General features: G+C 42.2%; 1 protein-coding gene across 1 annotated transcript in view; it reads left to right on the top strand.

The window, feature by feature from the left end:
• Positions 1-2,816: 2,816 nt before the first annotated feature.
• FSHR (follicle stimulating hormone receptor) overlaps positions 2,817-14,257 on the top strand; it is a 191,327-nt gene continuing 179,886 nt past the window's right edge. Inside the window, exon 1 of the mRNA XM_040224770.1 lies at positions 2,817-3,226. Within this exon, the coding sequence (XP_040080704.1) occupies positions 3,075-3,226 (152 nt within the window). The 5' untranslated portion in view covers positions 2,817-3,074. The remainder of the gene's footprint in view (positions 3,227-14,257) is intronic.

Below are 14,257 nucleotides of genomic sequence, written 5' to 3'. Positions count from 1 at the left end.
TTATGGCCTTAGACTAAAGAAAGATCACTGCTGCTGCTAAGTCGCTTCAGTCGTGTCTGACTCTGTGCGACCCCAGAGATGGCAGCCCACCAGGCTCCCCCGCCCCTGGGATTCTCCAGGCAAGAACACTGGAGTGAGTTGCACAGGAGAATTTAAAAAAAAAAAAAAAAAAAAGGCAGTATATTTACACAATGGAATATTATACAGCAGGGAACTGTAACAAACTATGGCTACACAGAGAAATATGGATGGTTCTCTAAAACGTAGTTAGTGCAAAATATAATAGAAAGTAATAAAAAAGACTAGTTAGGGCAATACAATTTGTATAAAACCCCAAATCAAACAGTATACTGTTTGAAGATATATACTTAGATGATACAATTTGAAAAAAAAAAAAAACAAAGGAATAACAAAATCGAAATTCAGATCGCTTCTAAGAGTAGGAACAGAGAAAGGAGGAATGACAGACATAGATACAGTGACCGGCATCTCTTTCTTTAGTCTACAGCTGTTTTGTGACTTTGCCTAATAATTTGCACTTAGCTTAGCCATGGTATCTATCAGTTGTAAACACAGAATAGTTTTAAAGTCAAAATCTCAGGTAAAAAATTTTCTTGTTATACGAAGCCTAATTTAGTCATAACTGGAACTTTCCAAAATCTCAGTGGGGATTTGTGGGGTGGGGGTATATGTGAGAGGTTCAACTGGTAATGAGTATTTGGTCACTTGGAGTTATTCAAGAAGAGGTTAAGTCGACCCCTTTAAATTAATGTGGACATTTTAAAGCAAACTTACGCATTAGCTGGATGATTGAATTAAATCCCTTCTCCACCTAAATGATTATGATTCCATAGGTCAACTGCTGAATGAAATAATTTATCTCTTCATGTTAGCCAAAACTGTAACAACATAGAGTCCATATAGATACTGCCCTGCAGCCATGAAATTAAAAGACACTTCTTGGAAGAAAAGTTATGACCAACCTAGATAGTATATTCAAAAGCAGAGATATTATTTTGCCAACAAAGGTCCATCTAGTCAAGGCTATGGTTTTTCCAGTGGTCATGTATGAATGTGAAAGTTGGATTGTGAAGAAGGCTGAGTGCTGAAGAATTGATGCTTTTGAACTGTGGTGTTGGCGAAGACTCCTGAGAGTCCCTTGGACTGCAAGGAGATCCAACCAGTCCATTCTGAAGGAGATCAACCCTGGGATTTCTTTGGAAGGAATGATGCTAAAGCTGAAACTCCAGTACTTTGGCCACCTCATGCAAAGAGTTGACTCATTGGAAAAGACTCTGATGCTGGGAGAGATTGGGGGTAGGAGGAGAAGGGGACGACAGAGGATGAGATGGCTGGATGGCATCACTGACTCGATGGATGTGAGTCTGAGTGAACTCCAGGAGTTGGTGATGGACATGGAGGCCTGGCGTGCTGCAATTCATGGGGTCACAAAAAGTCAGACAAGACTGAGTGACTGAACTGAACTGAACTGATCTTATAGTCCTGGAGTTAGAATGAAGCAGTTGCTCCCAGAAGCATCCAGGGAACAATTTTGTTCTAAGATTCACTTGCTTCTGTTATTCCCTTAATGATTATTTAATCCATTCCTTCTATGTCATTATTTCTTGGCTAGGTACAGGAGAGGAAGAAAGGAGGGGAGATCGATATATACTTGTTTAGCAGTTTCATATAACTCAATTTTGTGCAACTAATTACCTACTGCTGCTGCTGCATTACCTAAAGATAGTGTTAAAACTAATTTGAGCAAGTAGTAAGTTACACAGAGAAGGCAATGGCACCCCACTCCAGCACTCTTGCCTGGAAAATCCCATGGATGGAGGAGCCTGGAAGGCTGCAGTCCATGGGGTTGCTGAGGGTCGGACACGACTGAGCGACTTCACCTTCACTTTTCACTTTCATGCATTGGAGAAGGAAATGGCAACCCACTTCAGTGTTCTTGCCTGGAGAATCCCAGGGATGGGGGAGCCTGGTGGGCTGCCGTCTATGGGGTCGCACGGAGTCGGACACGACTGAAGTGACTTAGCAGCAGCAGCAGTATGTTATAGGCAGAATCTTAGAGAATATTCTGCCTTTTAAACTTCATAGGTTCTGAAGTTGAAAGTAGGTGGCCCCTTGACTGAAAATATGGCCAAACATTCCTCAGATCCCTTACCATCAAGAAGATGGGGAGTGCCCACAAAAGTGCCAGGATTGTCACCTACAGAGAACATTTAAAACTAAGCTAAAAGCATAGATTAAATAAATTCATTTGTGCCAGCTTCCAAAAGGCAAGGGCAATCTTCAGAGACTGGAAATGAGAGAAGCCAGAAAGGACATGTTACAGAGGGTGGGATAATTGGTGTCTACTAAGCCCAGTGAAAACCCAGCCTGACCTGTTGCTCACTCAGCTGATTCCGTTATCTCTGTAGACTGCTCTCTTAAAATTACCTCCTACCATCTGTCCAGGGGCTCACTAACCCACTGCCTGTCTTCTGAGCTACACCATGTTTGGTTGTTAATTCCAGCAAGAAAGAGAATCAGTGACTTTGACCCAGAAGTTCTGGTTTTGTATCAAGTAGCCTGGAGGAAGACATTGATGCCAAGACTGGAAACAGGTCCCTGACCTTCACTGAGGAACTCTATTAATGATGTTTCACACTGCAGATTGCATCTGTTTTGGAGAAAGTCAAGCGTGTCACTCTGTTTTGAGAAAAAAAATAGTGACCCACAGGGACAGTCTTACAGCAAATTTAATATAAGCTATTCTAGACATGCATCAAGTTTCAATTTGCAAACCCAACCAAAAAAGGTAAAGGGCCAACGTATCTTGCCATGCCCTCTACCTCTCCCACCCCACCCCCACCAAAGTCACTGCTGTCACTCAGAAATTCTGCTATTTGTCTGGAAGTGACCGATAAAAAAGAAAAAAAGGAAAGCGGCCCTGGGCGGGTCACGTGACCCTACCATCTCCCAACGCAGACCTCTTCTCAAAAGGGCTCAGTGTGGAGCCTCTGAAATCTGTGCAGGATTTTCTCTGCAGAGGCATAAGAAAGCAGGTGGATGGATAAGTAAACATGGCCTTGTTCCTGGTGGCCTTGCTCGCATTCCTGAGCTTGGGCTCAGGATGCCATCATCGACTCTGTCACTGCTCTAATGGAGTCTTCCTCTGCCAGGAAAGCAAGGTGACAGAGATGCCCTCCGACCTCCCCAGGGATGCGGTCGAACTGTAAGTATCTGAGTCTGTGGGAACAACAGCGTGGCAGGGATTTGTGCATCGCGTGCTGTTATTATTTTCATATTAGGCTGATAACTGTTGGGCTGAAATATTCTGCCCTGACTGAAGGCTTAAGTAAAACAAACTCCCCCAAGCCCAACACTCCTGCCCTGTAGTTCTCTAAGGATCTTAGTGAGAGTTTGCCTCGGAATTGTCGGGCAAGGGCAGCATGGAAACCTGAATCTAAAGGTGAAAGGAAGACTTTTTAGTGGTTTTGACACATTTGTTCTTGGGTGCTGTACTCTCTTTGGTGGAACTAAGAGAAGGTTAAGGAAAATGTATAAACTTAGAAGAGCTCAGACTGAAGGCAGAAAGATGGCTTTGATTGACATGGAAGGCACAATATGTGTTTTTGAGGATACTGAATTCAAGAAGGCAAAAGTCATTGCTGCTCTGGAGGCACCAGCAACGAATTCCCGAACTGAGACTCTGCTTCCTGGGGGAAAAGGAGTCACGAGAGAGAGAAGGGAGAAAGAAAAAAAGGAGGCGTAGAAAGAAGGAGATCATCTTTCATACCACTGGGAAAAGGTGATTCCCAACTTTAGGTTTTTACTGAAGTACTTTAAAAGGAAATAGACAGACTTTTAGAACTGGACAAGATCTTAGACATCATTCTACTTCCATCTGTTTATTTGGCAGTTGAGAAATCTGGGGTCTGGAGAGTAGAAAATTTCCCAACCTCTCACAATGAGTAGAGGCAGAGCCAAACTAGAAATCAGGCCTTTTGACTCACAGATCGCTGTCTTTCCCTTAAAGTCCCATGTCTATTGCATTAAAGTAAGAGGAAGGCAGGACTGTTTCATAGTCCAATGACCATCCCTCCCCACCTCCCCACCCCTCCCTCCCATCCAAGAGCTGGCTCGGAGATCAGTCGTTTTATCCCAAGGATTTTAAACAGAAGCTGCTATTCTGGAAGCATCCTTTAATCTTGGTTCCCCAAAGCTATGCATGATCTTATTTTAGGGCAGAAAGTGGTCATCTTTTCATTTACCAGTTACCATTACCTATGCTCAAACACGATGGGGCTGCATTTCAGATTTTCACTCAGGGACAAACAGCTACAAGGCTGAGTTGGTTCTGCCTGCTCCTTTTTCCCCTGACATCACAAGTTCTCCATTCCTTCCCAGAGGTAGCAGCAGGGAAGATAGGTGGCCAACGCTGTGTTTTGGTGACACTGCCTTAATGAGACGGTTACTCCTAATTGCAGAGAAGAATGCGCCTATGTCTGCTTTGTTAGATGATTATAAACACCAGAGAAGACTGATGCACCTCAGCTCCTCTAAGAAGTCAGTCACTCCTAAGCTACTTTTAACAATTACTTGTTTTGAGCCTCAAGTTCCTAATTTCTAGAAGTTTAATACAATCTGCTTGGTGGGATGGCTGTGAAGACCAAAAGGTACAGCCCCTCAATGCACACATTCAACACACACACACACGCTCACACACACACACACGCTCACACACACACACACACGCTCACACACACACACATTTCTACCTCTCCCAGTCCTTCTTTTTCCAGTGTTTCCCCAGGGACCAAGCAGTGTCAACCAGTTACTAAAAGAGACAGCCTCTTACAAGGCTTAATTTTAGAGTGATACCCTCTTTTCAAAACTCCCTGTTAAATTAGGCTGTCTGCTTCCTGGCATTTCTTCACCAGAAGGGAGTTTTTTTTTTTCACTCTGTATAGATAAACAGGGAGCAACCAGATGTGGGCCATAGTCTGTGGAATGCCCACTTCTGATTCAGACCATAGCTGAGAGTAGTTAAATATTTCTGGCTTCAGGCAAACTCCAGGAGATAGTGAAGGACAGGGACGCTTGGAGTGCTGCGTCCATGGGGTTGCAAACAGTTGGAGACTACTGAACAACAACAACAAAGAGTTTAGGTGGCCTGAGACAACACAGCATCATGGAGAAAGTACTCAACTTACTGAGCAGGGTCAGGAATAGAGGGAATTCTAAAGTAATATTCACAGGTGGGCCTTTAACTCTTTATCACAAGTCAGAGATGGAAGAGTATGGACTCTAGAATCTAAGAGACCTGTGTTCTAACCCCGACTATGACTGTTTCTTGCTTCAATATGTGGGCTTTTGGGTGTATCATGGAAATTGTAATGTGTACCTTTTTCAGAGTTGCCATGGGCATTAAATGTAGGATTAAAACATTCAGCACAATGCCTCTCAAGTGTAGGGGGTGGGGATTGTTGTTCATCTGTAAAGTACTAGAGAAAAAAACACCACAGAGGGCATTCAGGGTGATCAAATGAATCAATGGAAATGAGAAGGCTTTGAAAAACTGATGTAAAGATTTTTGTAGCTCTGAGATAGTTTATAGTATCCCACTGATTTAAGAATAATCTCCTCCTCCCAGTGGCTGGACCACTTCCTCTCTGAATAAGAAATGGTGTTCCTTTGGGCTTTCAATATTTGCCAAGAACTCAGGGAACAGGTTTCATTCTGATGATAGGCAAAGGATTTTTTTGATTTCAGACTTACTCTAGAAACTCAGCTTCACATAGAGGCAGTCAATGAATCTATAAGGGATGCTTTGATCTTGTGTTATTCTTCCTGGAGTTAGAATTTCTAAGAATGTGAACACCCATTCAAAACCTGAAATTTTAAGTCTCAGTAATGTTATGGATACAGATTGTTTTATTTAGCAGGGTCAGATGACCACAATACTAGAAGAAAAGTGTCCACTGATGGGCATTCTTGGCACAGGGAGAACTATATGAGATCACGTTATAGGCTGCCTGTGTTGGCCCCTCTCTTCACAGCAAGCTCCTGTATCTCATTGCCATCTCAATTCTCTTTCTGAGATGTAGAAAGGAATAGATTACAAAACTAGTAAAGCCACTGTTGATTTCTTCATTTGTTGAATGTTGATAGTTTAATTCACCTCATCATGTAGGTTTCATATTCCCAAAAGCCCACATAAACTTTCATAAACTCCCTTCATACTGCTACAAGCAATAATTCTCTTTTTTTATTGCCATTATCTTTGTTTGGAATCTGAACATCTATCTACACACTGGATTAAATAATTGTCTTAATTTATCTCCTTGCTATCAATCTCTGTCTTCTCCAAACCAGCCCGAACACCATCATTCCATTTTTCTCCATAGAACACCACAGCCACCATGATTCTCCAGTTCAAAATCATTTGGTGGCTCATCTTTCTGACTTTACCTTTCACCTAGCTCCAACAGGAGCCATCTGCTCCACAAGCCTGAAAAAGACTTGCTCTCAAGCTCAGTTTGTGTCCCAGGATGTTACTACTGTTACACATCTTGCTTCTGTAATCTTCAAGTTCTTCTTTGTCTCTTGAAAGCCAAACTACTTACTATGCTGCTGCTGCTAAGTCACTTCAGTCATGTCCGACTCTGTGCAACCCCATAGGCGGCAGCCCATGAGGCTCCCTCATCCCTGGGACTCTCCAGGCAAGAACACTGGAGTGGGTTGTCATTTCCTTCTCCAGTGCATGAAAGTGAAAAGTGAAAGGGAAGTCGCTGAGTCTTGTCCTACTCTTAGCGACCCCATGGACTGCGGCCCACCAGGCTCCTCTATCCATGGGATTTTCCAGGCAAGAGTGCTGGAGTGGGGTGCCATTGCCTTCTCCAACTACTGACTATAAGCTGGCTCAAAGTTTGCCTCTTTGATAAAAACTCTCCTGACCATTCCATCTTCATGTAATCTGAACCCTGGTGCAGTTCATTTTACAATCTTGCTTTGCCCTTAATTTTTCATGTGTGTCTTATTTCCTCAACTGCAGTGAACATGTTCTTGGTAGTCATTGTGCCTGGCTCAATGCAATGTAGGTTCTGGGCCCTCATTTACATATAGAATAAATGACACAATAAATAAGGGAGAATTACAGCTGTTTATTTGCTCTGCTCCTCAGTATCGAAGAAAAGATTCTTATAAAAGAAATTATGGCTCCCCTTGTGGTGAACTACTACAGGATTTGATAGTTCCCTTGCTTTCTTTACTTTTTTATGTGTTTGTTTTAAAGAAAAAGCCTGTATATCATTCTGGAATCCATTAATTTATTCAGAAAGAGAAACACATAGATTTGAAACAAAGTCTACTACGTTACAAGTTGAATATTCTTTTAGGCATGCCACTCAATTCTCTTAAGTAATAATACCTGTTTTTCTATTTGTAACAAGAATATTGAAAGGATGAATGAAATTGCCTTAAACAAAATCACTTTAAACTGGGCAAAAGTGTTCAAAGAAATACAATTTTTGTCAACTGAGGTCAGATTCCAAACCCTGAATGTTAGCTTTCCTGTGTTTCCCATATGTGCTTTGATGATTGTAGTCTGTCCAGATGTCAGAACCAAACACCCCACTGTGCAGACTGCTCTGGGTGCATCTATCTGAAGACTGCCACTGCCTTGTTTAGATCATTTCTTTGAAAGAAACAAACATCACAGATTTCATGCTAATGCATACATAATCTTTCCTCTCAAAACCAAATCCTGTACCTTCTCTAGTGAAAAATGATATGTCAATGTCCAACATTTAGAATTTAATCAGGCTGGGGTAAGGAAGGTTTATATTTCCTGCATGAGAATCAGAAAAAAGAACAGCTATAGAATGCAATATCTTCAAAGGGAAAAAGTAAAAATTATATTGCAGAGGAAAAAATTCTTTAAAGTAACAGATGAACTCTACTCTGAGAATTGGCTAAGAGCTGTAATTTGCAGAGTCATTATCAGCTGTTGAAGAGTAAGGGTTTGATGGCATAGAGCTGCACTTCTTGATGATGATAACATCTCCTTGTTTACCTAAAGGTCAATGCTGTCCTTCCTCGCCCAAGTCCTCTACCAAACAAGCCTAAGCTTCAGAAGCAGAAAATCTTGGCAGCAAGTGGGAAATTCATTTAATGTTTGATTATCCTTCTCCAAAACCACTAATTGGGTTATCCAGTCACTGTAGTTTATTGGACTATCTTTTTTTTTTTTTTGAGCTGTTAGATTTAAGATCTCCAATTTAGCTTTATTTAGACTAGATGCTAACTTTTATATCCCATAAGGTCACCTAGCAAAGAGAATAATTATTTTTAATTGCTTAAGATCTGATTATAATGAGATATGGATGTTTCTTCTTAATCTGACCTCTTCCTGAAGTATCTTGAGCGTGTTTTATGTTTCTGACATGAACACACCATAACCTTTTTCTTTCATGAGGAATATGCCAACTGACCTGAAAGTCTTCAAGGGATGTACAAAAAAAATTTTTTTGAGTAAAGTAACCAAACCTGTGCCATACACCTGAACTCAATTATATTTTCAGTCTCAGGAGTGGCTAGTGTCCACTCTCTTTCATACCCTCTTCCAGACCTTTTTCAGCAAGAGCCAGCACACAGCCATCATGGAATCCTGTATCACAAACACTAGAAAATGTACAGCATAAGCCAATTTTTGTATCTCAGTAATGCTAAGACTGATGAAAATCTTTAAGAAATAGGAACCCTAAGAGTTCAGCTCTTTCAGTGAAATAGATCAGTTGAGGATATGGGAGAGAAAATTCATCAGTAAATTGGTGAAGGACAGAAGTAAATTAGTGCTGAGATTTCTTTCAATTCTAAAATGCTTTGATTTTTACAAATATCTTCAGGTACCAAACTTCCCCAAACCAATAGGTTTCTTCTAGACCTCCAGAGTCCAACACATATAATTGTAATTCCTAAATTTCTGTGATTTCAGTTGTGGGATTTTGAAGAGTGTGGTTCTTAGGCTTAATAGACAGTTCTGTGAACGTCTGTTACTTACAAATACAGCGTGGAAAACCTCCCCATAGATACCTGTCTCTGACTGCTTTCAGTTTGGTGAGGGGTTTTACACAAAGAATTTTTGAGGGATCCTGGCTCCAATGATGACTTTGTAACTAGATAAACAAAGGCTGACTGGAAATCATCCTAGAATAGAAGGGCATGAAAGAGAAAGGGCCAGAGCCTTGAGCATTAGAATTCAGGAGTGGGTCCAGTTTAAAACTGCTTGTCCCTTCAAAGAAAGTCTAGCAAATTTAGTTCAGGAGATAGGATCACATCCCTGGAAGACAGAGGTGCCTTCCCTTGTGCTTTACTCGTCATCTCAGGGTAATAGCTTGTGAATCAGCCCCTTGCACCTTCAGCTTTCTCCCCTCCCAACCCTCTGCTCTGAGTCCTGGCTTGGTTTAATTCCCTATAGGCACGAATGTCCAGATTCAGGACAAAAGTTCAAAGTCTTAAGTTTGACATTAAGCTCCTCCATATTTTATCCTCAAATTAACTCTCCTGTCTTCCCCTCATATCTTCCATCCTCTCAACACTTTTTCTGTGGACTATTCCCTAATTCCCAGCTCTCAAACATACCTTATATTCCCCTACCTAAATAATATTATTTTCTCCAACTTGAAATGAATTCTTCTTCTTTAATATATTCAGCTTTGGAGACCAAGCAAAAAGCCTCATTTTTCATGAGGTTTCTTTCAACATCAAATATTTATTGATTATATTTGTGCAGGGCACTATGCTGGGCACTTGGGAGAAGAGGATCAAAAGGGGAGGCATGGGGCTGCTCTCATGGAGTTGCTAAAAGAGAAGAGCGTCCAACAGTAACAACAATCATGCTTTTCCTCAATTTTACCCACAACAACAAAAATCCCCCTTGGAACCCAGAATGGTCATTGTCTAAACTACCCATCTGACAATTAATTGCAAGTTGCCTTGTGCAATCTGAAATCACAGACTGTGAGAGCTGGAAGAAACAGATGCTGAGTGAAAGTCAATGAGGAGATGCCTGCCTTTTGACATTTAACAAGCATCTGGCTGTCCTGTCTAACTTTGCTCTTTTGACCAGCTAGGGTGGATTTAAGGAGCTGTACAGGGTCACTTCCAGAACACCCTTTTTTGTAAAAGGTCAGAAGATCCTTGCTTTATTTTACAAGGAAAACACAGACCTCAAGTAAAATAGAATGATAAATGAACACCAGAAAATTCATAAGGCTTAACCAGCAGATGTTTAAATATTTAAGTTTGACTAGGATTCCCTGGTAGCTCAGCTGGTAAAGAATCTGACTGCAATGCAGGAGACCACAGTTTGATTCCTGGGTCAGGAAAATTCCCCTGGAGAAGCAATAGGCTACCCCCTCCAGTATTCTTGGGCTTTCCTGGTGGCTCAGATGGTAAAGAGTCTCCCTCCAGTGCAGGAGACCTAGGTTCGATCCCTGGATTGGGAAGATCCCCTAGAGAAGGAAATCACAACCCATTCCAGTATTCTTGCCTGGAAAATCCCATGGGTGGAGAAGCCTGGCAGGCTACAGTCCATGAGGCAGCAAAGAGTCAGACATGACTGAGCAACTTTCACTTTCAGAAATTTTCACATTGGGCAAATACAAGGGTCTGGATGCTTTGAGCTGGGCTGGAGGAGAATGGTACAGAAGATGGAAAACAGCATCAAAAGTGGAAGCTTAGGCTGCATTGTTTTCTTTCCTAAACTCATAATTTTTTCCCCAAAACTCCTTGTGTTCCTGAATATTACTAAGTAGACATGGGAGAGAATAGGCAAAAGGAGTTTGCATGTCAATGGACTGTGTATGACAGCTTCCCTTCAAAGCAGCTGAATGTCATCTATGCAATCCGGTAACCACACCGAGTTCACAAAGACCAGATGTCTCTTCTGAAAGTGACACACCTTAAAAATGTCTACTTTGGCATAAGTGGGACACAAACAAGGAATTCTTGAATGTTCTTAAATTTCTGAGCAATTTCTCTTCCTTCTAAATTCCAAACTACTTTGTATGGCTGTGTTTAGAATAAGAAAATGAATTGAAAACGAAAGAATGATCACTAGCCATCATCAGATCACAGCAAGTAGAGAGAGTCAGACTTAAACCCTTGCCACGGCCTTATGCCCACTGAGGCTAATTTCTGCTCAGAGCAGGAAGGAATGAATCCTTCATCTAATTGGTGTTTGTTTTATGGGTAAGTAGTGTAGACATTCTGTAAGTAAATATACTGGGTTGGGAGGAGCAGCAGAAAATACTAGAAACACTCTTTTAATTTAGAAAACAAATTGGAAAGGCAACGGAAAGCAAACATGAGATTTACAGTGACCAGCAAAGAGGTCATCTGGAAGCCTGCACACAGTAGCAAAGTTGCTTATCGGGTCCCTGGCTGTGAAAATCTGCTGAGTTCCTTCAATAAGGACATGGAGTCTTAGAATGGCATCTGATTCCCCCCAAACAAATATTAGAGATGAGAGGAAAGAGAACAAAGAGTTATGACAACCAGATAGGAAAATTACAAAGTAGCTCTGAAAGCAGAGCTCTAGGTTAAGAAGAAGCAAAACAACCACGGCAGCAGTACAAATAAAGGAAAGGGCTGGGCCACTGAACTGGGGGATCACTGTGCCAATATCTCGATCTTGCCTCCTGGACTGGGCAAAACCCCTGGAGAAGATTCTTCCAAGCCCCTACCTGGAGGGTGAAGCCCTAACTGCCAGCACTCTGGTGGCTAGGGAAGAGGACTGGAGGTCCCAGCAACCAGCATCCATAAGTGGTCCCTGGTGTCTCCAGTTCAGACATTCTCTGCTCTCTTTAAAGAATTGGGATTCCCCTGGTGGGCCAGTGGTTAAGAATCTGCCTGCCAGTGCAGGGGACACAGGTTCAATCCCTAGTCGGAAGATCCCACATGCCGCTAAGCAACTACTCTGTGCCTAAACTACCAGATCCGCACTCAAGAGCCCACGAGCCATAATTACTGAAACCCGCGCACCTAGAGCCAGAGTTCCGCAACGAGAGAAGACAGTTGAACGAGAAGCCTGTGCACCACAGCTAGAGAAAGCCTGTGTGCAGCACAAAGGCCCGGTACAGCCAAACAAAAACCTGGTGTTTTTGCTCAGCTATGAGGGAACACTGGCCTGACTGCTCCAGGTGGGTAGTATGGCTGCTTTTTAAACAACTTTTCTACCAGCCCTCTTTATTTTGGCCACCTCAACCCTCTTCACCCTCCAGTCCTGCTTCTGGGAACATCAGTGCCTCCAGTTCCTGAGTGTTTTTAGGGATCACGTGGCATAAATCTCACTGGCTTGGAATTTCCTTTTATAGTCTTCCAGCTCAGGACTTCTCCAACTTTAAATATGCAAGCCACTCAGAGGAATGTACTGGGAAAATACAGAATCCGACTCAGTAAGTTTGGGGAGGAGCCTGAGCTTCTACATTTCCAATCGCCTCCAAGAGGTGCTGGTTGTAGTAGTACCAGATCCACACTCCTCCATGGTCTTTACAAAATCTTGTTGCTCTTGTTCCTCTGCCCTTACGGCTTTAAAAGAAAGAAAAAAAGCCCCCTTCTTGTCTTCTCAGTGGTGTTTCAAGAGGAAACCAATAGTTAGTTGTTTGTTTATTCTGCCTTCTCTTCTCTGGAATCCCCATTCATTATTCAATCCACTCAATGCCCACTGTTGCATTAAAAATTATCTTGTCACAGGTACCAATAAACTTTATTTTTGGTATGTTTTACTTAGTAGTTATATTATTCTTCAAATAAAAACCCAAACATTAGATGACCACTGGTAACCATCCTCCTACTTGAAACACTTTTTTCCCTTGACCACCAGCTTCTGCGACATCACACTAGTTTTCCTCTTACATCTCACACCAGACCTTGGCTTTCTCTGTTACCAAGTCTCTAAGTGATGAAGTGCCCCAGGCTCCTCCAGACCCTCTTCCTCATGAATTTGTATTCTCTCTACAGTGATCTCATCAGCCCCATGGCTTTAAATACTAGCTATATTCAAAATTCATGTGTCGTATCTGACCTCTTCATTGAGCCCCAGACGAGCAATACCCAGCTGAAACCTTGACATCTCACTGAATCTCTTGCCAGCACCTCAAAACCAGCAAGCAGAAAATAGTCCACTTAATCGCCCTCCCCTTAACCTCTCAGAATCTTCTCTCCCAGGCTTCATCATCTGTGTTAAAGCCTATATCACCAACTTCTTGCTGTAAATCTAATCCAAGTGCTGGGGATTAGATGCCCAAAATATAGCTCAAATGTCTCCACTTCTCATCTTCCTTATTACCACCTCAGCTCAAACCACCATCTTCTCTCACCTGGGCTAGTACAATAGTCTCCAGCGTTTCTGTCCCCTAGTTCCACTTAAATCCATTCCCACACAGCAGCTAGAAAAACTTTGAAAAAGAAGGTGGCATACAATTACTTAGAATTTCACTCAGAATAAACTTTTTTCAATCCACGTTTCATGACTATTATAACAGGCACCACTCTAGGTGTCAGAGGTCCAGCAGTGAGCAAAACAAACACAGTCTCTTCCCTTGTGGTGCTTACGTGCTTTGTCATGGCTACAAGATACTCTGTGATCTGACCCCTGCCTGCCTTCCCACAGGCATAGTACACATCATGTATCGCTTGCCCATTGCCACTAGGCTCTGGACCTTTTTCTGCTCTCCAAACACACCAGACTCCTACCTACCTGAAAACTTTCCCTTGCTTTTCTTTCCCTCTAGAATGTTTTTCTCTCTCCGCCTCAGTCTCCCCCCAGATGCCAACCCCTTGGAGAGGTATCCTCGACCGCCCCACTATAGTAGCACCCCAACTACCGCAGCAGATGATCTCTTTCCTCCATAAACTCACTGTAATGTGAATGTTTGTATCCATTTGTTGCCCCTCGACTAGAAATCAGAACTAATGCGTCACGGTAGCAAGGATTCTCGTGTGAAGAATAGCTCCTAGTACAGAGCAGATGCGCAATACCTTCACAGATTAAATGAATAAATGAAAGGCCCCTTCAACAAATGAGAACTACAAGGAGAGACTGAATGTAACAGATGCCTATTAATTCTACTCTATCCTCATGCTGTGTGCCTCTTATAGTGTCTCACCCAACAGTCTTGCACTGTAGCTATTACTGTTCTCATTTTAGGAAATAAGATAAATGGAATCAATCAATGCTGAATGTCAGAACTGAAATTGA

Source organism: Oryx dammah, unplaced genomic scaffold (assembly GCF_014754425.2).
Source record: "Oryx dammah isolate SB20612 unplaced genomic scaffold, SCBI_Odam_1.1 HiC_scaffold_25, whole genome shotgun sequence".
Lineage (NCBI taxonomy): Eukaryota > Metazoa > Chordata > Mammalia > Artiodactyla > Bovidae > Oryx > Oryx dammah.
This window is presented reverse-complemented; position numbering and strand designations above follow the sequence as displayed.